At 41.4% G+C, this 22,393-nt stretch overlaps 1 protein-coding gene across 1 annotated transcript in view; it reads left to right on the top strand.

Moving 5' to 3' along the window:
* LOC123670261 overlaps positions 1 to 22,393 on the top strand; it is a 68,112-nt gene that overhangs the window by 32,820 nt on the left and 12,899 nt on the right. The window contains exons 21-43 of the mRNA XM_045603804.1: positions 1,709 to 1,894; positions 2,334 to 2,407; positions 2,613 to 2,769; positions 3,292 to 3,365; positions 3,473 to 3,644; positions 6,152 to 6,254; positions 6,358 to 6,566; positions 7,600 to 7,712; positions 7,785 to 7,917; positions 8,237 to 8,479; positions 8,921 to 9,035; positions 9,117 to 9,220; positions 11,062 to 11,288; positions 11,581 to 11,652; positions 11,704 to 11,840; positions 12,265 to 12,452; positions 14,206 to 14,370; positions 15,175 to 15,350; positions 15,847 to 16,034; positions 16,371 to 16,504; positions 18,339 to 18,428; positions 18,638 to 18,763; positions 19,971 to 20,147. Of these exons, the coding sequence (XP_045459760.1) occupies positions 1,709 to 1,894; positions 2,334 to 2,407; positions 2,613 to 2,769; positions 3,292 to 3,365; positions 3,473 to 3,644; positions 6,152 to 6,254; positions 6,358 to 6,566; positions 7,600 to 7,712; positions 7,785 to 7,917; positions 8,237 to 8,479; positions 8,921 to 9,035; positions 9,117 to 9,220; positions 11,062 to 11,288; positions 11,581 to 11,652; positions 11,704 to 11,840; positions 12,265 to 12,452; positions 14,206 to 14,370; positions 15,175 to 15,350; positions 15,847 to 16,034; positions 16,371 to 16,504; positions 18,339 to 18,428; positions 18,638 to 18,763; positions 19,971 to 20,147 (3,363 nt within the window). The remainder of the gene's footprint in view (positions 1 to 1,708; positions 1,895 to 2,333; positions 2,408 to 2,612; positions 2,770 to 3,291; positions 3,366 to 3,472; positions 3,645 to 6,151; positions 6,255 to 6,357; positions 6,567 to 7,599; positions 7,713 to 7,784; positions 7,918 to 8,236; positions 8,480 to 8,920; positions 9,036 to 9,116; positions 9,221 to 11,061; positions 11,289 to 11,580; positions 11,653 to 11,703; positions 11,841 to 12,264; positions 12,453 to 14,205; positions 14,371 to 15,174; positions 15,351 to 15,846; positions 16,035 to 16,370; positions 16,505 to 18,338; positions 18,429 to 18,637; positions 18,764 to 19,970; positions 20,148 to 22,393) is intronic.

The following is a 22,393-nucleotide window of genomic DNA, read 5'->3' as shown; positions in this document are numbered from 1 at the left end:
TAGATTCAGACAACGATTCGTTTTGCTCATGGATCGTTCAATTTTAAATGCGTCGTGTACAGGACCAAAGATTCAAAATCAAAATCAAAAACCACTTATTCAAATAGGCTTCATCACACGTCATTTTACAAATTAAAACTTTAAAAATATATTTTTTTTTTGTAAAAGTAAAGCTACCACCGATTCAGAATTCAGATTCTGCAGAGAAGAGTCGGCAAGAAATTCAGCAGTTACTCTTTTGAGAAATAATATATAAACTGTGTTTTAGTACAAAATTAGTAACATGTTGCATAAAATACAGCGTCACTAAGTCCACATATCTTTATCAATCATGTAATCCTGCACCGAATAATAAGCTTTATCCATTAATTTTTTTAATAAAAACTTTAAATTTATGTTGCGACAATTGCAAAATATATGGGATTTTATTATATGGGCGTGGAATTTAACAAAATAGTTATTGTTCAGTTCGTAGAGTTATAAAATAAAATAAAAATTCTAAAATAAATGTAGTAGTATAAGTTACTCCTTTTTACATCAGCTATCTGCCAGTAAAAGTTCCGTCAAAATCGGTTCAGCCGTTTCACAGATTAGCCGGAACAAACAGACAGACAGAGAGACAAAAAATTTGAAAAAAAAAATTTATACGTACCGTGTATACATACATATAAATGTAGTAAAAAGCGGTTATTTTAATATTACAAATAGACACTCAGATAATTTTATTTTTTTGTATAGATGAGAATACAATAATCCAGAAAGGGGACATTTCCTTTGTGCAGTCGGAAACTTGTAGTTACAATTTTGTTACTCCTCGTGTTTATACTGCGATTATTACTATTTATATCAAAACAATCAATATTCTTGTGAATATACATAATATTGTTAATATGTCTACCTTATGAAAAACATCCCGTAGGGAGGCTTGAGCTCCAAGATCGTAAATGCCACGAATAGCCTTTTTTTTTTGTAAAATTAATACAGTCTCAATATCTGTAGCATCATCCCACAGTAATAGGCCGTAAGACATAACATTATGGAAATAGCTAAAATATATTAAACGTGCAGTAGCAACGTCGGTCAGTTGTCGTACTTTTCTAAATGCGAATGCTGCGGGGCTGAGTTTACCATTCGAGAATGACAAATGGGAATCACACCGAAGTTCGATCCAAATTTATGCCAAAGAAAACTGTAGTATCACTGACAATAAGCCTCTCGTTATTAATTTCAAAATTATAATTTGGATTTAAAAACCTTGGAACTTAAAAAGCTGGCCGATGGCGGGATAACCATCTAACTGCTGACTTTGAAATACACAGATCGAAAGCGGGCAGCAGCAGTTTCGGTGCGTCAAAGCCAGCCCTGCGGTCACCAACCCGCCTGCCCAGCGTGGTGGATGGGGCAAAATCCATGAGTTCACGCCATTTTTGGCGCGAACTTGTGGAGGCCTATGTCCAGCAGTGGACTGCAATAGGCTGAAATGATGATGATGATAATTTGGATGCTGAGCATTGAACAACGCAAACACAACGCACTTGGGGTTCAAAACCACATTGTTTATTTTAAATTGTTCACGTCGTCATAATTTACTTTTTCCTATCGACTTTAAATGTAAGCAATGTATCATCAGCAAATAGCACTATATCACAAATATAATATCAATATATAGTATTGGACGACCCCTAACTACGAGGTCATGTGTGTACAGTGACGGCACCATCTCGCACTCGGCGCTGGTGCGGCGCTGCGCGGAGCTGGAGCGGCTCGTGGCGGGCAGCGGGCGGCTGGCGTGGCGCGGCGTGCGCGTGCCGCCCTGCGAGCTGCAGCACCTCAACCAGGACCTGCCGCGCGCGCGCGCGCTGCTGGCGCGGGTGGCGCGCGGCCTGGCCGCCGGGTGAGTGACGCTGGCGCCCTGCAGCTGCAGCACCTCAACCGGGACCTGCTGCTGGCGCGGGTGGCGCGCGGCCTGGCCGCCGGGTGAGTGACGCTGGCGCCCTGCAGCTGCAGCACCTCAACCGGGACCTGCTGCTGGCGCGGGTGGCGCGCGGCCTGGCCGCCGGGTGAGTGACGCTGGCGCCCTGCAGCTGCAGCACCTCAACCGGGACCTGCTGCTGGCGCGGGTGGCGCGCGGCCTGGCCGCCGGGTGAGTGACGCTGGCGCCCTGCAGCTGCAGCACCTCAACCGGGACCTGCTGCTGGCGCGGGTGGCGCGCGGCCTGGCCGCCGGGTGAGTGACGCTGGCGCCCTGCAGCTGCAGCACCTCAACCGGGACCTGCTGCTGGCGCGGGTGGCGCGCGGCCTGGCCGCCGGGTGAGTGACGCTGGCGCCCTGCAGCTGCAGCACCTCAACCGGGACCTGCCGCGCGCGCGCGCGCTGCTGGCGCGGGTGGCGCGCGGCCTGGCCGCCGGGTGAGTGACGCTGGCGCCCTGCAGCTGCAGCACCTCAACCGGGACCTGCTGCTGGCGCGGGTGGCGCGCGGCCTGGCCGCCGGGTGAGTGACGCTGGCGCCCTGCAGCTGCAGCACCTCAACCGGGACCTGCCGCGCGCGCGCGCGCTGCTGGCGCGGGTGGCGCGCGGCCTGGCCGCCGGGTGAGTGACGCTGGCGCCCTGCAGCTGCAGCACCTCAACCGGGACCTGCTGCTGGCGCGGGTGGCGCGCGGCCTGGCCGCCGGGTGAGTGACGCTGGCGCCCTGCAGCTGCAGCACCTCAACCGGGACCTGCCGCGCGCGCGCGCGCTGCTGGCGCGGGTGGCGCGCGGCCTGGCCGCCGGGTGAGTGACGCTGGCGCCCTGCAGCTGCAGCACCTCAACCGGGACCTGCTGCTGGCGCGGGTGGCGCGCGGCCTGGCCGCCGGGTGAGTGACGCTGGCGCCCTGCAGCTGCAGCACCTCAACCGGGACCTGCTGCTGGCGCGGGTGGCGCGCGGCCTGGCCGCCGGGTGAGTGACGCTGGCGCCCTGCAGCTGCAGCACCTCAACCGGGACCTGCTGCTGGCGCGGGTGGCGCGCGGCCTGGCCGCCGGGTGAGTGACGCTGGCGCCCTGCAGCTGCAGCACCTCAACCGGGACCTGCTGCTGGCGCGGGTGGCGCGCGGCCTGGCCGCCGGGTGAGTGACGCTGGCGCCCTGCAGCTGCAGCACCTCAACCGGGACCTGCTGCTGGCGCGGGTGGCGCGCGGCCTGGCCGCCGGGTGAGTGACGCTGGCGCCCTGCAGCTGCAGCACCTCAACCGGGACCTGCTGCTGGCGCGGGTGGCGCGCGGCCTGGCCGCCGGGTGAGTGACGCTGGCGCCCTGCAGCTGCAGCACCTCAACCGGGACCTGCCGCGCGCGCGCGCGCTGCTGGCGCGGGTGGCGCGCGGCCTGGCCGCCGGGTGAGTGACGCTGGCGCCCTGCAGCTGCAGCACCTCAACCGGGACCTGCTGCTGGCGCGGGTGGCGCGCGGCCTGGCCGCCGGGTGAGTGACGCTGGCGCCCTGCAGCTGCAGCACCTCAACCGGGACCTGCCGCGCGCGCGCGCGCTGCTGGCGCGGGTGGCGCGCGGCCTGGCCGCCGGGTGAGTGACGCTGGCGCCCTGCAGCTGCAGCACCTCAACCGGGACCTGCCGCGCGCGCGCGCGCTGCTGGCGCGGGTGGCGCGCGGCCTGGCCGCCGGGTGAGTGACGCTGGCGCCCTGCAGCTGCAGCACCTCAACCGGGACCTGCCGCGCGCGCGCGCGCTGCTGGCGCGGGTGGCGCGCGGCCTGGCCGCCGGGTGAGTGACGCTGGCGCCCTGCGAGCTGCAGCACCTCAACCAGGACATCTACACTGTGTCTGTCTGTACAAATAGGGTATTTTCCACGATGTTTGAAAACGTACTTCAAAATGTTGATTTTCCAATAAGAAGCCACAAAAAAATTTCGGCAAAATAAACACGCTTTCATGCCATAAAATTAAATTACATTTTAAACCTTTTTTATTTCCGCGAAAACGCTATCAGCCATTTTGGTGACGTAATATGGTTAATAACAAAAGTCATGTATGACGTATGTAAGACCGAACTCGTTCAATACGTCAAAAGTTCAATACCTTATACATATACTCTTTGTCGTTCAACGTTATCAGCTACAAATATTTAGTGTTTTTGTGTAAAATAACGAATTACAATAGCTATCGTTGGTGTGTAGTGTCTAGTTGTACAAATACTAGCATTAAAAAAAACTATTAAGTCTTTAATTTGGCAGTAATATAAGGGTTAAAACATAACCTAACACTTTCTAACATTATTTTTCAAATTAGGTATACCTACATAAAAAAACAGTTCAATATAACAAGTAATACTTACAAAGATGTTTTAACATTCCGAAATTCGGCAGAACAGAAGTCTGAATTACATGCAAAAAACTTTGCAACCATCATTGAATCAATTTTTGGCAGATCGTACTATCTGCACAACCTTTTTGCATTTAAATAAATAAATAGGTACAAATGAAATGCACTAACGAAAGAGCACAAGTATTACTCCTTTAGTTAAAGTTGATAGATATGTATTAAGCTGCTTACAGCTCTGACAGAACTTTGTTATTGTCCGTATGACGTCACACCATGGTGGGTCGTGTTTTAGGTCACGCGATATACAGATTAAAATATACGACTTTTAATTTCAATATAATAATAGAATAATGTGCTTTTATGATTCCAAATCAGAAAATTTAAGTGTAAAAAATCATAAATCATAAAAAGTCATAAATTTTAATTTTTATCAAATTTTATAATTTATTTTTCACTACCGAACATACCCTATTCATACATCTACACTGTGTGACACGTCACACGTATCACAAGACATGAGATACGTGTACGTGACATGTGACTAGTAAATCATACCGCAAACCAGGGCTTGTTACCGTTACCAATTACCATTATAAAGTACCGGTAAATAGCGTTAATTTTAACAGATACCTTTTTTACCGTTAAAACTTTTAACGGTAATTCGGTAACGAAAACGTTTTTTAACGTTAAATTTTACCGTTAAATAGGATTTTAACGATACTGATAACGTTACTTCTAATATCAGGAAATAACGAAATTTTTATCGATACCTCTACGACGTTGCTGCTCCATACAGAAAATCTTTGACTCGACGCGCTGAACTTCCCGGCCGCTCAATGCGGATTGATAAGAGCGGCAATAGCGCGTGGCATTAGATTTGATTATAATTGTGCGATCGAATAAAAATAAATAAAAGTAGGCACGACCATCAATGAAAAAATACCTGTATAATTTTTTCATCAATAGATTATTAATATTGTACTGGAATTCAGTTGCTAATAAAAACAACTTATTCAGAGATATTGAAATATAATAAATAAAATTGTGTTTACTCGCTAACGAAAGAAAAAACCAACTTCAATTACATTGACAACTAAAATAACATTTATAGACGAAAAAATTTTCATGTAAATGCGCATTATTAGATATAACTCGAAAAGTACTTGATCAAATCTAAATGGAACTATGTAACAAGCACCACCTTTTGATTAAAAAAGAATTATCGAAATCGGTCCACCCAATAAAAATAAATTATGAAGTAACACACATTACAAAAAATTCAATCGAATTGAGAATATCTTATTTTTTCAAGTTTGTTAAAAATAATAATACACAACGAACAGCTTATTTCATATTCCATCATTGTTTTGATCATTGTTTTAAAAATAGATCTCATATGTGCACACTAAACAAACATTATATGGAGTATTTTGTAATAATTCAAAAACCAATAAAGATAATTACAAATCTAATCTGTCTCTTTCATACATTATACGAGCGTAATAGTTTCATTACCTATAACGTTAACAGTAGCAATTAACAGTAACGGTATAGATAAGTAACGTTAAAAATAACGTTAAATGAGTTTTTACCGGTAAAAAATATAACGGTAAAATGTGTGAAAAATAACGTTATCTAAAGTATCGTTACTCCAAAAATAACGTTATGCCGACCTTGACAAATTAACGATACCGAATTTTTAACGGTATTCCAAGCCCTACCGCAAACAGCTTAAACTCGTGATATGAGCTAAATGTTATAGCAACTCTAATATTCTTGTATTCTAAACTTAACACGAAACATAAAAGAAGTGATGTGTTCCTATGTATTAAAAAACTTTTAATATTTTAAGAGACGAGAAACCAACTCAGCAAGACTGGGAAAATCTTCTCAAGGACATCCTTGAACTGCGTACTACTCTGTTCGATTGCGTCTCGACGGAGGAATGTTACGAGGTATGTACAGGAAGACAAACTGACCACAGTGATTTTAATAACAATGTAAAATGACGTCAATATACACCGGAACCTAATTTTAACTTGATAATGTACAATCCAGATATACGTATCGTCGCTGCTGACATCCGGCGACCCGGCCAGCATCCGGCTAGCAGCTGACGTGCTGACCGTGTCCCCGACGGCGCGCGATGATAACAACTCGCAGTTCAAGATTGACTACAAACGTAGTGTCGAACTAGTTTCCAGCGCCGCTAAAGAGTACTTTAATTCTGCTTCATCTCTTACTGATCCAGCTTTGGAGATAGCCAAGTAAGTCAATATAATGAAAAATCATAATATGAAAAACGTAATTCGCATTTTTAACGGACTTCAAAAAAGGGGGAGGACTCAATTCGACCGTACAAATATATATTCCAAATTACCAAAATACCAAATTTATTATAATTTTTTAAACTTATTTTTTCAAATATCAGACTTGTCGTATTTAAACCAAAATTTGGGGATGATGCCATAAATTAACTTATTGAATTTTTTATGGTAGAAACTAGATAAACGAAGGAAGTTTTTAAGATTCTTTTAAATAAATTATTTTGTTGCTATTATTATTTTTTTAATCTTCGAAGTTATGTTTTTTTTTTTTTGCATTTTCTTTTTTTAAGTACTTCTTTTATGTTTAAGCGCATGATTTTACTTTTAGGGTTTATTTGTCAGGCATTAATAGGGCAGGCATAATCAGGCATTTATCTCAATTATTTACGAAGTTATGATCAAAAATAGCGCTAAGGTCGAAAAACACTGAAAAAATTAAAAAAAAAAAAACATATCTCCTAAACTATAAAAAATCGGATGATATACATAGGGGTGATTTGGAATCCTCAAGGGGTGTTCTAGCTCTAGACTTCCGCTTGACAGTCTTTCCTGGGACACGCTGTATATATATGTAAAAAATATACTAGCTGTGCCTGCGACTTCGTGCGCGTGGACTTTAACAAAAAGTTATTGTTCTGCTGGTAGAGTAATAAAATAAATAAATTTCAAAAATAAATGTAGCCTAAGTTTCTCCTTACTATATCAGCTATCTGCCAGTGAAAGTCCCGTCAAAATCGGTCCAGCCATTTCAGAGATTAGCCAGAATAAACAGACAGACAGACAGACAACTGTTACTTTACTGTTTCTTTGGTATATGTACCGTGTATACATCCATATGCATTTAGTAAAAAGCTGCTGTTTTAATATTACAAACAGACACTTCAATTTTATTTATTTGTGCAATTGCATATTGCATGATGCGTGTACACCGAAATTGTTAAATTTTGAATTAAATTAATATCTATTTTTCCAGGTGCTGTCTTTTACTAATCGAGGATGGTAACAAGGAAATAGAGCAAGAGCTAGATCTTATTGCTGCCCTTCCAATACTAAACGCTTTCAACTTTACCGCCCTACCTATTCAAGGTATTACTCATACAATTTTATAACAAAATTAATCCTATGAGATACACGTGTTCAGTCATATTTTTATTACAGTTCGACTATGCGAGGACAAGATGACGCTGATAGACGATTGTTTGACGGCAAATCCGAATGCGTATTTAGCGAGCCATAAATTGCTAAAATTAGCAAAACTTCTGCGGATCGCAGGAGATGATGATCAGACAAGGTAACAAACAATTTATTTTTGTAAATAACTTTATAAAAGTACTTTAAAATGTATTTGGTACAATGGAGTCTAAAACGGTTCTGGTGAGCCAATATGAAGTTAAAATCTCTGTGATTGGTTGATTCACGGCGTGCTCCGCTCCATTTCTACCAGCTTAGCACCCTTAGGGTACTTTTTCACTGACAGGTGCTTCCCGAGAGGAATCGACCGGTGTCCTAACTAATACCTATATATTACATACAAGGATATTACCTTCAAAAGAATCGCGTTTCCCCATCTCGCTGTGACACGTTGAGGTTCAAGGACACGGTTTCCGCAGGGAGGGCATGGTGCTGACGGCAGTGGGCGAGCGCGCCCTCGAGGCGGGGGCGGCCGGAGGGGGCGCGGCGGCGGCGGCGGCACGACGTCTGGCCGCGCTGAGGTACGCGCCCGCCGCGCCGCTGCTGGCGCGCGTGGCGGCGCACGCGCACGCGCACGTGGACACGCCCGAGCGCAGCCGCCTGCTGGCCGCCGCGCTGGCCGCCGCGCCGCCGCACCGCCTGCACGACATGCTGCACGCCAGGTACTGGCCGTGCGCACTACCGCCACCGCTACCACTACACTACCACTACCTCGCGCCCGAGCGCAGCCGCCTGCTGGCCGCCGCGCTGGCCGCCGCGCCGCCGCACCGCCTGCACGACATGCTGCACGCCAGGTACTGGCCGTGCGCACTACCGCCACCGCTACCACTACACTACCACTACCTCGCGCCCGAGCGCAGCCGCCTGCTGGCCGCCGCGCTGGCCGCCGCGCCGCCGCACCGCCTGCACGACATGCTGCACGCCAGGTACTGGCCGTGCGCACTACCGCCACCGCTACCACTACACTACCACTACCTCGCGCCAATTACAAATAAGCCGCAACGCTGCTGACGCGGCTAAATTATAATTTTGAAAATATGAAAATTGAATGTTATTATTAAAACACAAATATTAAATTAAAATTTTAAATATTCTTATTACAGGCTTAGTCTTGAGCTGGAAAGCTTGCAACAAATGGGTGCAGCTTTGAAAGAGAACCATCGCCTAGAAGCACGTTGGCCATCCACCGAAGATGAATTCTCTGACGCTATTACTACGGTAACTGATCCCTAAGAAAATCTAATATAAAAGTATGAAAAAAAAAGATTTAGAAATTCGCATTTTGTTTTTCTATTCCAGCCAGTCATAGAGAAAAAAGATTTGGTATCTCCCATACAGCCCGAGAAAAAAGTTCCTCTACTCAATTACTTATTGGAGACATTCCAAAGCAAACTCAATATAAGGTTAGTGTATAACTTTTCAATTAATTCAATGTTTTCTTAACAAACGAATTATGTAATTTTTGCACAATTATCATAATTTATCAGATGTCTCGTGTTTTCTCCATTCTAAGTTAACATTGGGAAAATCATCTGTATTATTTTTCCTTTGTTCGTCCTCCATCGTTTCCTTGTCGTTGATCTACATATTAATACGTGAAGCAAAAACGTACCCCTTTTTACGGAAATTGCGCGAACGGTGGATGAATTAATTTGAATGATGATATGAAATTTCGTACACTTATAGTTTATATAGAGAAGGAGCGCAGAACGTTAATATATTTTTTAAATTATGTATCCATTAAATATACATTAAATTAATAAAAGAAAAAAACATTACACACACTACCATGAATTTGACACACACGCATATTATATACTACTCTTTTGTTTATTGTTAAAGTCTGACATCAAATTGAGAATAGATTATAGATAAATATTGTTTGTCTTTACTGAATGTTAAACATAACCATATAAATTCATTAAGAGCCATTTCACAAAAATCGGTAACAATCCGCGAAATTGTAATATTTTGACGTCGTTAATCTCAGTGTTGGATGCAATAATGTAATTTATATTCTTGAAATATAATAGAGCAACCTTTGTTGTAGTCGATAGTCAGATCAGAATTTTGATTTATATTATGTGTATAAAATTATTAACCTTTTCATCAGCCTCCTCCCTGGGTAAACGGTCGCAATGTATACTTTGAATTCCTACTTTTTAATAAACTCTACGTTGAAACCATTTTAAAAAAATATCGTAATATGTGGAATATAATTTTGATGAGGACTATCACAGATTTTTATTCCATTTGAATCTCTATTAAACGATAAAAAAAAAATTAAAGTTACGAATAATTTTTAAATAAGTACAATTTTAAAAGCGATATTTTTCTTACAAAACTAAGAATTTTTAACGAACTATCTTCATCAAAGTAAACAAAATTACATCATTAAGGAATACAAAAAAAAAGGTGTAATCATTTTAATACATTTTATATTAAATAATAAAAAGATAGTATATATTACCACGCATCAAGCCCAGTAAATCAGTCGAGCGCTAGCGCTCTTAGAGGTAAGGTCCACGCCTAATTCTGTGCAGCCGTCTCTTTCGCTCACACGTGCCAAGCGCCTGTTGTTATAGTGGATAAACTGCATTTGATACTTTCATAATAAAATATAAATAGAATAAACATATTACGAAAATGACTGTAAAATGATATAATGATAATTTCTGTGAACAAATGTATAATTTAATTTTCTTTTCTCACATTATCAATACAAATAGGCATTTAAATCTGTTTGTCTTGTTATTTGTTAATTAATATGTTTGTCAGTGTCGATGTCATAAAATGCTATTTAATTCATATCGTAAATATTAGATTCATTCATAAACTAAAAAATCTAAATCAATTTTAAAAAAATTGTTTCCTAAAAATGATTCTTTTATTTTTATTTTAAATTTATTGACTGTTGTTATACATATATATACATACTTGAAATTTTTAACAAATTAATTATGTAAAAAACATTTTATACCATAGTTATCAATTTTTATTATACATTAGAAAATGATCAAGATGGTCTTTTGGTTGTCACACTATACTTACTAGCACAAAGATCGCGCGGCTCGTACGACTCGCGCGATGCGACCAAATTTACCTAAACTTGCAGAGCGTAAAATTGTGAAATGGCTCTTAAAACCTTAATAATGTTCAACTTATAATTTAAATTAATTATGGCCGAATTTCGACCACTAGGCGACCACTAGTTTAAATAAATGAGTAACATTTCGTCCAGCAGCGGTAAGTCGGTTCCTTCTGACACGATGGAGCGCACGGTACACTGCCAGGAGTTCTACCGCTCGTTGTATCCGGAGTTCGATGTTAGCACCAACTACTACTGCTACGACCGCTTCTCCCTCCCCGACGACCTAGATGGGGAGTCCAGTGTCGGCCAGTCGGTGCTCAAGTGGTTCTACATACAGAACACGCTGGAGAACGGAGAGATCAGCGAGTTGGAAACTGAGGGTAAGTTAAAAAGAAAAAGACGGTTTAACTATGATGATTAGGCTTGATGATACGATATATTGAGAATAATGTTTGTACAAGCAGAGATTAATAGATGTAGATATATTTTGAAAAAAAAAACCACATGAATTATACATATTGTATATTGACACTGGCATAATTAAAAAAAAAAATTGGAAAAAATTATATCTTTAAATGACCAATCATTTAAATATCAGCCAGGTTGCGGATGGTAAAAAATTTATCGCATTCAAAAAAGTAGTCTCAAGATTATATTGTATAAAATTCACAGTGGTGGCCAAGTGCGCCTTAGAGTTGCTGTACAAGGACACGGCGTTAAGCACGGCGTGTCTGCTGCGTGGGGGTTCCAGGGGAGGGACCGAGGGCGGGGCGAGTGGCGTGCTGGGCGGGGCAGGGGGCGAGGACCCGCGGGCGCGGCTGCTGCGCGCTCAACACTCGGAGGCAGCGGCCTCCGCCGCGCTGTACGCCGCGCTGGTGGCCGCCAGCGCGCCTGCGCAGCGAGACCACGCCTACCTGGCGGAGCCCAAGCAGGTCCGTCTAAAATGTAACATCATTTTGTGCTTTCGATCCCTGGTGCTCACGGTTGCTTTTCTGTGGTCGTGTAAGCTGCTGCGCTGTATACTGCGCTCCCTCCGGCCGGTGGCTGCGGGCTCGTGAGGTAACGGGCATAATATGTTATACTAGCTTCTGACCACGACTTCTTCCGCGTGGAAGAGTTACTTTGGGTTAGCTGGAAAGTTTTCAAAAGGAAAAAAAACCGACACAAAGAACGCACGGTCGTACGCGTACAGGGCCAACAGTACGACCTCCTCCCCTCGCGCAAATGTCCCGGGAGGGTAGGATGTCTTCCATCTCCGCCGCGTAAAACCGCGCCGTCAAACAGCCGGCAGTAGACGCTCAAACAACTATTATTTGGCTGTGATCTTTAAGTTTAGGTTTGTATTACTATTTCTAGATGGCGTATAAAACGTTGTCAGAGAACAGTGCAACAGAGGAACAAATGTCAATAATAAGACAGTGTATCGAAAAGCTGAGTGTTATGGGCGAGGTGGAGAGGATTCGCAAGCTGGGCGTCTCTGTCAACGGGCTGCTCTTTAATGCAGACCAGGAGTACCGTCGGGAGGTCATCTACCGAGTAGCCAAGTTAGTACTACCTCATGAGTTTGATACTGAAAATTACTTTTATTGTCAATTGCATTTAGCACACGATTCGTTTCGCATACGACCGGTTCAATTTTGAACATTCTTGGGGCCAGTGCCTTGTACCCCGGTGGCTAGGGTAAACTGGGTATCCGAAGGCTGGTTAATAAGTGGAATGTATTTTTAACGTATCATATAAAATATAAAGAAAGTACAAAGTTGTGTGGACGGTTCTGCGCCGTGGGTAAGAGAATGGTACGTGGTGACGGCTCGGCGTCGTGGATAATAATCGAATACACGGTTGCAGGATTCGGTTGTTCACACATAAATGTCAGGCGTCTCCGAGTCTTTAAGAAATACAACATACTATATAGGCACATAATATATCAAATGTTTTTTACTGTAATCAAGTTAAATAAATTTAAGCTATAAACGAAATTAATTTTGCCTTATTCCATGTTGATGTATTTCTCAATAATGAATTTTGTAATTTTCTATTTTATTTTCATAATATATATGTAAAGAAAACATAACACTCATTTTATATTTTGTTAGTTGTTTTAGTTAAACCCTTTTTAACCGACTTCCAAAAAAGGAAGAGGTTCTCAATTCGACTGTATTTTTTTTTTTTTTATGTATGTTACATCAGAACTTTTGACCGGGTAGACCGATTTCGACAAATTTTGTGTTAATCGAAAGGGGGTGTGTGCCAATTGGTCCCATTTAAATTAATAAATTAATATAATAAAATAATTAAAAAATATTTGAGAGCTAACAACTACTTTTCGAGTTATATCTAATAATGCGTTTTTACTTGACGCTTTTTTCGTCGACCGACGTTGTATTATACCGCGTAACTTTCTACTGAATGTACCGATTTTGATAATTCTTTTTTTGTTGGAAAGGGGATATCCCTAGTTTGGTACCGTGATAAGGAAACCAGGATCTGATGATGGGATCTCAGAGAAATCGAGGGAAACTCTCGAAAATCCGTAATAACTTTTTACTGGGTGTACCGATTTTGATAATTTTTAATTTAATCGAAAGCTGATGTTTATCATGTGGTCACATATAAATTTTATCGAGATCTGATAACTACTTTTTGAGTAATCATTGATAACGCGTAGTTGCTTGACTATTTTTTCGTCGATCCACGTTGTATTATTGTCTATATCGTTATTACTTGTCGATGTAATTGAAGTCGGTTTTTTTTCGTTTGCGAGCAAACACAATTATTGTTTATTTTATTGTCAGGACAGGATAAAACTTTGTTGTGATGACAGAAATATTTTTACATTAAGGTTGTAAGAAAATTAGTTTAAATAAATGCTTTAAATGCTGTTTTTCTTGTTCTAGGTAAGTGAATATTGTAATTATAATGTAGTTTAAATGCTAAAAAAGTTGTAAATATAGAAAATATGTAATAGTAGAACTAAATTTCTTGTTTTAGAGAAACGCAAATATAGTCTTTATTTTGGGATTTCTACTAAAAGGAACAGAAAAAGTATAATTACTATATATATATATATATATATATATATATATATATATATATATATATATATATATATGTATATGTGTGTGTGTGTGTATAGATAAACGTGTGACGTGTGGTGACTACGGGTAAAACACATGAGTTAAGTCCATTTTGGCACGAATTTGTGGAGGCCTACGTCCAGCAGTGGACTATATTAGGCTTACGTGATGATGAAGTAATGAAATAAACGTAACAGAAGTAAAAACAGAGGTCGCGCAGGGCGGGCGGCGAGGGCGGCGAGGGCGCGCGGCTGGCGGCGGCGCTGGCGCAGCGGCACGCGCTGGAGCCGCTCGCCGTGTGGCTGCAGCACGCCGCCGCCGCGCCCGCGCGCGCGCGCGCCGACACGCTGCCGCCCGGCGCCGCCGGCCGCCGCGCCTGCGACCGGTACCACTTTTATGTCACTAGGTCGGCAAACAAGCGTACGGCTCACCTGATGGTAAGCGATTACCGAAGACTATAGACGTCTGCAACACCAGAAGCATCGCAAGCGCGTTACCGACCCAATCCCCAATCCCCCCAGGAGCTCTGGTCACCTTACTCACCAACAGGAACACAATACTGCTTGAAAACAGTATTATTTAGCTGTGATCTTCTGTAAGGTCGAGGTACTACCCCAGTCGGGCTGCTCCATATTTTGAGCAGGAAATTCCTGCTGTGCCCTACCTCAGTTAAACACACTTTTCCGCCTTCATTTTGTTTATACAACTGGGTCGGTAATCGAGCTTCCGGCTCTCCTGATGGCGAGCGGTTACCGTAGCTTGTAGACGCTTGCGACGCTAGAAGCATCGCATCGTGTTTCCGACCCTACCCCCGATCCTCCCCGGGAGCTCTGGTCGCCTCGCTCACGACAGAAGCCCAATACTGTTTGATTATAGAAATATTTAGCTGTGATCTTCTGCTAGGTTAGAAAATATTTATTTCCTTCAGTGCTTTCGATTAAATCGTAATCTTTTAAATCCTTAGCGTGGATTACACGATTTCGACTGTTCGGTTTTCTCCCGTTAAAATATAGCATATTTCGCTCACAAACATCAAAAACTCAAAAATATTTTATTGAAGAAAAAGTACTAACTTTCTGTACTTCTCATAAGTAATTATATTTCGAATCACAACTTAGCACTAACTGAAAAATACTTCATTCTCAATTTGACAGTCGAAAGGTTATAATACTTTAAAAGCATACTTCAGCAAAGTAATGTTTAGTATTCGAGACGCGCTGTGGCCGCTGATTCCGGGCACCGACCACGCGGGTCTCATCAACCTGTTCACGATACTGAAGAGTGTCGACGACAAGACGCAGATGTACGGCCTCACCGTCGCCGAACACATTAAACTGCTAAAGAAGGCTAAGGCCGTTTCACAAGGTACATTGGATTATCAAGGGATAATTATAGTTTTTGCGTCGCAGATTTATTCATACTGGGCTTTATCCTACGAAAACTTAAAACGTAATTCTTTTTTCAACTTTCCTGTTTGATTGTCATAAATTTGATTTACATACGTGTATTTATTGTTAGTATTTGAACATTTGTTGTTAAACTATGGATACAAACTTAGAAGGTTCTTTACGCTGATATAAACTTGAAACCATACACCACTCTAAGGGCCATTTTCACCGATTGCTAACAATTTGACTGACGTATAAGATGTATCCAACAGAAAGGTATGGTTTGTTATGGGTAGATAGGTTTTTTGTTTCACAGGGAAACTTTTCTTTATCTCAATCATATCGTTCAATTCGAAACCTGTAAATCCAGAAGCTATCCTTTATTAGCTGTTGGGTGGTTTTAATTTCTGCTGTAAAATCCTTGGTCCTTAACTTTGATTAACCACATCATAAACAACGCCCTCTATGTCCAGACCTAGACTACAAGCTGCTGCTAGGCCAGCCGTCCCCAGGGCAATTAGCCAGCCACATCCTGAGCCTGATGAAGCCTGAGAACGTGGGCCTCCTTATCAAGTTCCTGAGAACACTGCCGCCCGCCATCAAGATTCCGGTCTCCATAAACTCGCTCTACACCAACTGGCTCACGAAGTATTTTTTTAGTGTATGTATTAGATTTTTTAAATATTTTTTTGTTCGATAAGAAATTTAAGAAAATGTTCTTAAATTATAAAACCTCGTTATTTTTAATTTTTTCAAATTATATGTATTTTTATTAACCTATGAATGTCTGCAAGCCGAGGTGCATCACAAGCGCGTTGCCGACCTTACCCTCGGCGATCCCCAAGAGCTCTGCTCATCTTACTCACCACATGACCGCAATACTACTATTATTTAGCTGTGCATCGTCTGTGGTGTTGAGTTACTTCTCCAGTTGAGCCTCGCAACAACAAATGCAAGATAATTCCAGCTGTGTCCCAACTCAATAGAGTGTGTGTAGGCGTGTGGCGCGGGCAGCAGCAAGCGCTGGATGCAGCAGTGGCGCCAGTGCGCGAGCTACTTCAACAAGCTGCCCAAGGACGAGCTGCTCGCCTTCGTGCGCCGCACCTGCTTCAGCGAGGACGCGCTGCTCAGGTACACGCACACACAGGGCTGACGCAGCAGTGGCGCCAGTGCGCGAGCTACTTCAACAAGCTGCCCAAGGACGAGCTGCTCGCCTTCGTGCGCCGCACCTGCTTCAGCGAGGACGCGCTGCTCAGGTTCACGCACACACAGGGCTGACGCAGCAGTGGCGCCAGTGCGCGAGCTACTTCAACTAATTGTTTATTACATACATAGCGAAAATTATGACTAAGAGCGTGTTTCATTACATCGATTGCTGGTATAGCATATTAATAGAATATGATATACTTACCAGTAGGTAAATTTTAATCAACGACAAAACTATGTTCTTTTTAACCGACTTTCAAAAAAGGAGGAGGTTCTCAATTCGACTGTATTTTTTAACCGACTTCCAAAAAAGGAGGAGGTTCTCAATTCGACTATTTTTTTTTTTTTTTTTTTTTTATGTATGTTACATCAGAACTTTTGGCTGGGTGGAGCGATTTCGACAAATTTTCTTTTAATCGAAAGGTGGTGTGTGCCAATTGGTCCCATTTAAATTTATTTGAGATCTAACAACTACTTTTCGAGCTATATCTAATAATGCGTTTTTACTTGACGCTTTTTTCGTCGACCTACGTTGTATTATACCGCATAACTTTCTACTGGATGTACCGATTTTGATAATTCTTTTTTTGTTGGAAAGGAGATATCCCTAGTTTGGTATCATGATAAGGAAACTAGGATCTGATGATGGGATCCTAGAGAAATTGATGGAAATTCTTGAAAATCCGCAATAACTTTTTACTGGGTGTACCGATTTTGATAATTCTTTTTTTGTTGGAAAGAAGATATCCTTAGTTTAGTACCGTGATAAGGAAATCAGGATCTGATAATGGGATCCTAGAGAAATCGAGGGAACTTCTTGAAAATCCGCAATAACTTTTTACTGGGTGTACCGATTTTAATGATTTTTTATTTAATCGAAAGCTGATATTTGTCATGTGGTCACATATAAATTTCATTGAGATCTGATAACTAATTTTTGAGTAATCTTTGATAACGCGCAGTTACTTGAGTATTTTTTCGTCGATCTACGTTGTATTACTCGTCGATGTAATTGAAGTCGGTTTTTTTTTCGTTTGCGAGCAAATACAATTATTTTTTTTTTTTTTTTTGTTTATGTATGTTACATCAGAACTTTTGACCGGGTAGATCGATTTCAACAAATTTTGTTTTAATCGAAAGGTGGTGTGTGCCAATTGGTCCCATTTAAATTTATTTGAGATCTAACAACTACTTTTCGAGTTATATCTAATAATGCGTTTTTACTTGACGCTTTTTTCGTCGACCTACGTTGTATTATACCGCATAACTTTCTACTGGATGTACCGATTTTGATAATTCTTTTTTTGTTGGAAAGGGGATATCCCTAGTTTGGTACCGTGATAAGGAAACCAGGATCTGATGATGGGATCCCAGAGAAATCGAGGGAAACTCTCGAAAATCCGTAATAACTTTTTACTGGGTGTACCGATTTTGATAATTTTTAATTTAATCGAAAGCTGATGTTTATCATATGATCACATATAAATTTTATCGAGATCTGATAACTACTTTTTGAGTAATCTTTGATAACGCGTAGTTACTTGACTATTTTTTCGTCGATCTACGTTGTATTACTTGTCGATGTAATTGAAGTCGGTTTTTTTTCGTTTGCGAGCAAACACAATTATTATAATGTAAGCTTTTTTCCATCTTTTTTTTTGTATTATTTAGCAATACAAATAATTATTCTATTTATACGACTTATGATATATTTTTGTTCTATTCTGTAATGTTTTAAAAAAATATTGTTATTCCGCAGAGTGCCGTCGGGAACGCGTAGTCTAATGATATTACAAGCGGTGGACTACTGTCAACAAGAGCAAGAAAACGATTACAAATTCAACAAGAAGTGAGCTTTTGGCCTAATATTGGTATCATAACCCGTACGCCTCACGCTTTCCGAATATTCCACCAATATTAGAAATTTTTGATATGTAGCTCGAATGTCTAATATATTAAAAACAACTTAGAATGCCGACAAATCAGAGTGCAAAATAATTACCAACCGAGATCTAATGTTTGGGTAACCTAATTGTCTGGTGTTGGGTGTGATTACAGCTCGCAGTCCTGGGCTCAGGTGGGGCAACAACTGGCGCGCTGGGGGCGCTTCCTGGAGAACTTTCATTCTGACAGCGTGCAGGCGCTCATCGAGGCCTGCGACGAACCGCAACACGACGCCTGGCGGTGAGACCTGCCTCGCTGTTGAACTACTGTTTCTTTTTATACGTAAAGCGTACGCTCCACCTGACGGTGAGTGGTTACTGAAACAGCAGAATCATCGCAAGTGCGTTGCCGGCCTTACTCCTGACCTTCCCCAGCAGCTCTGGCCACCTTACTCACCACAGGAACACAACACTGCTTGAGAGCAGTATTATTTAGCTGTGATCTTTTGCATGGTACATCCTCAGACAGGCTTCTTTAGATTTTGAGCACAATATATCTTGCTGTGCCTTATGTCAAAAAAATAAATAAAACTTCGGTGACATGAATATACTTGACCTGATGGTCGCTAGTTCAAATTTTGAGTGATTCTGTATTTTCATACACAGGCTGAAGACGGGTAGCAGCGTCTTAGGTGCGACAAAGCCAGCCCTGCTGTCATCAACCCGCCTGCCCAGCATGGTGACTATGGGCAACACCCATGAGTTCGCGTCATTTTTGGCGCGAACTTGTGGAGTCCTATGTCCAGCAGTGGACTGCAATAGGCTGAAAAAAAATACAAGAAATGAAAATCGCAACAGTATGGCCATAAAATGATTAGGACAAACACGACGCAGTCAATTGTGTGTGCCGAAATCACTACATGCCACCTGCTCACAATATTTGTAAATATATCTATATAATGTACGGGTTACTGCACATTGAGCAATATGATTGTCTTGCAAACTAATAACCTCCTTAAATAAGTTTATACGAAATATAGTTTATTACGAAATTGTTATTTGCCTGATGCAGATTTCTAATGAAATTGCTATTTGTTTGCTGCGGATGACGTCTGAACTTCTGCCTATATATACTCAAAATAATCTTAATAAACTTGGTGCTAGATCGACTTTCATTTGGTTTGGTTTCCCTCAGAACCTTCCCTCACATGTCATCACTCACGCAACCAGAGACTGTACCATACAATATCTATTGACAGAGTAGGTCACATACATAGCTTGGTCGAACTTTATTCAATCCAATGCCTTTTCATCATTCACGCACTCTTAATGTTATAATAAACTTTATTAAAGTTCATAAAGTTCTAAGATAAATAAATAAATAAAGCGTTTTCAATTAATATCTACGATCAGAGATTTGGAAATGAGTCACGGTAAGTTGGACTCGGGTCTGAGTCAATCCTCGTTCTATAAATAATTAAAAGTTTTCAATTAATTTCCATGACCAGAAAACTGGAAATGAGCCACGGTGAATTGGACTTGGTCCTGGAGGCGCTGGGGCAGCTGGTGCTGCGTGGACTGGTGAATGCCGCCAGCCTGGCCTCGCTGCTGCAACTGCTGGCCGTGGACGCGGACGTGCCGCTAGTGCTCGAGCGACTGCTGCAGCACTGCGAGCAGCACCCAGAGTGAGTTGCTTACGGATTTTTTTCTATATATTTTCTATATATTTCTATATTATTTTTTCTAAAGGTGGTGTGTATCAATTGGTCCGATTTAAATTTATTTGAGATCTAACAACTACTTTTCGAGTTATATCTAATAATGCGTTTTTACTTGACGCTTTTTTCGTCGACCTACGTTGTATACCGTATAACTTTCTACTGGATGTACCGATTTTGATAATTCTTTTTTTGTTGGAAAGGAGATATCCCAAGTTTAGTACCATGATAAGGAAACCAGGTTCTGATGATGGGATCCCAGAGAAATCGAGGGAACTTCTTGAAAATCCGCAATAACTTTTTACTGAGTGTACCGATTTTAATAATTTTTAATTCAATCGAAAGCTGATGTTTGTCATGTGGTCACATATAAATTTTATTGAGATCTGATAACTACTTTTTGAGTAATCTTTGATAACGCGTAGTTACTTGACTATTTTTTCGTCGATCTACGTTGTATTACTCTTCGATGTAATTGAAGTCGGTTTGTTTCGTTTGCGAGCAAACACAATTATGTAAGTCGGATTCCAAACTGGAGATGCGTATTCAAGATGGCTCCGAACAAAGGAACAATACAAAATCTTATTTTATTTTATTTTATTAGGATAACTTACAGCTTATTATAACTATAACTAATACAGAATATGAATAAAAAAAAGCTAATAGCAAGCTACCACATATAGACACAAAAAATCATACAATGCTAAACAAGAATAGTTAGTTACCAGTGTGTACAGATTGCATCATAGATCTAAAAATCACTATTTTTATGGTACTGATACTCCCATGGAATAAGTCGATATCAACATTAATATTATTACACGCCCGACAAGCTCTAATAAGTACACTATTCTGTCGATAGTGTTTACCTGAGGATGGAATAATAAACGGCTTATAAGTATTGTTACGAGATGCACGTGATGGTATCCTGAACAACACTTTATGCAGCAGATCAGGGCAGTCAATTACAGCTCTTACTATTTTGAGAAGGAACACAATATCTAAAACACTGCGTCTTAAGAAGAGAGGCAACAGGTGAAAGTTCTAACAACGCTCATAATATGTCATTTTGGGAATGCGGAATTTGAAATTTAAAAATCGCGTAAACCTTTTCTGAATTTGTTCGATTGAATTAATATATGTGTCATATCTAGGATTCCAAATGACACTTGCGTACTCACGATGACTCCGGACATAAGCACAATAAATAACTTTTACTGTTTTCATTCTCTTGAAGGACTTAGACATACGAATTACAAAGCCCAGAGCTCTAGATGCTTTGTTTACGATATTGGTTACATGTTTATCGAAAACCAGTTTACTATCAATGACTACGCCTAAATTACTTGTATTATAATTCAAAGTTAGCCGTTGATTACCAATAAAATAATTAGATCTATAAGGCTGGATTTTACGAGTAAAGCTAATGGAAAAGCATTTAGATACATTAAGGTTAAGTTTATTAATAAAACAGTAACTATCTAAACTCAACAAATCATTTTGAAGCTTTTTAGCATCATTCTCATTATTAACTACTCGAATTTTTTTTATATCATCTGCGAAAAGCAGGCCGTGAGAATGAGAGAAGCATTGATCAATATCATTGATAAATATCGTGAATAATAGTGGGTCCAGAAAAGATCCCTGAGGTACTCCCGAGGGGATTATGATACAAGAAGACATGTAATCCTTTAACACTACCGCTTGGGATCTATTCTGAATGTATGAAGTGAACCATCAAAACGGATTACCCCTGATACCAATTTTCTGGAGCTTCATCAAAAGCATTTTATGGTCTAAGCGGTAAGCGGCTTTTGCGTAGTCGGTGTAAATGATGTCAACTTGATTATTCCGGTCCATCTGATGTGAAATAAAATCAGTAAACACAGCTAGATTAGTCACTGTCGATCTATTCCTTAAAAACCCATGTTGATGAGGTGTAAAATAAGATTTTAATCTGCTGGAAACCTGGTTATGAACTATGCGCTTCAATACTTTTGCTAAGTGACAAAGCTTAGAGATCGGTCTATAGTTTTCGGGGTTACATATGCGAGCTTCCATTTAGATGGCATAACACCTTCTATCATATATCATCATCATTCATATCATAACATCTTAATTGTCTTTATATTTAAACTCTGATGAAATTCTAAAAATGAAACCCAGTGCTTTCGTGGCTTTAATTACAACGTTCTCAATGTGCATATCAATTC

The sequence above is a fragment of the Melitaea cinxia genome, chromosome 1 (assembly GCF_905220565.1).
Source record: "Melitaea cinxia chromosome 1, ilMelCinx1.1, whole genome shotgun sequence".
In the NCBI taxonomy this organism is placed as follows: Eukaryota; Metazoa; Arthropoda; class Insecta; order Lepidoptera; family Nymphalidae; genus Melitaea; species Melitaea cinxia.
Note: the sequence above shows the minus strand (reverse complement) of the source record. Positions and strands in the feature narration are given on the sequence as shown.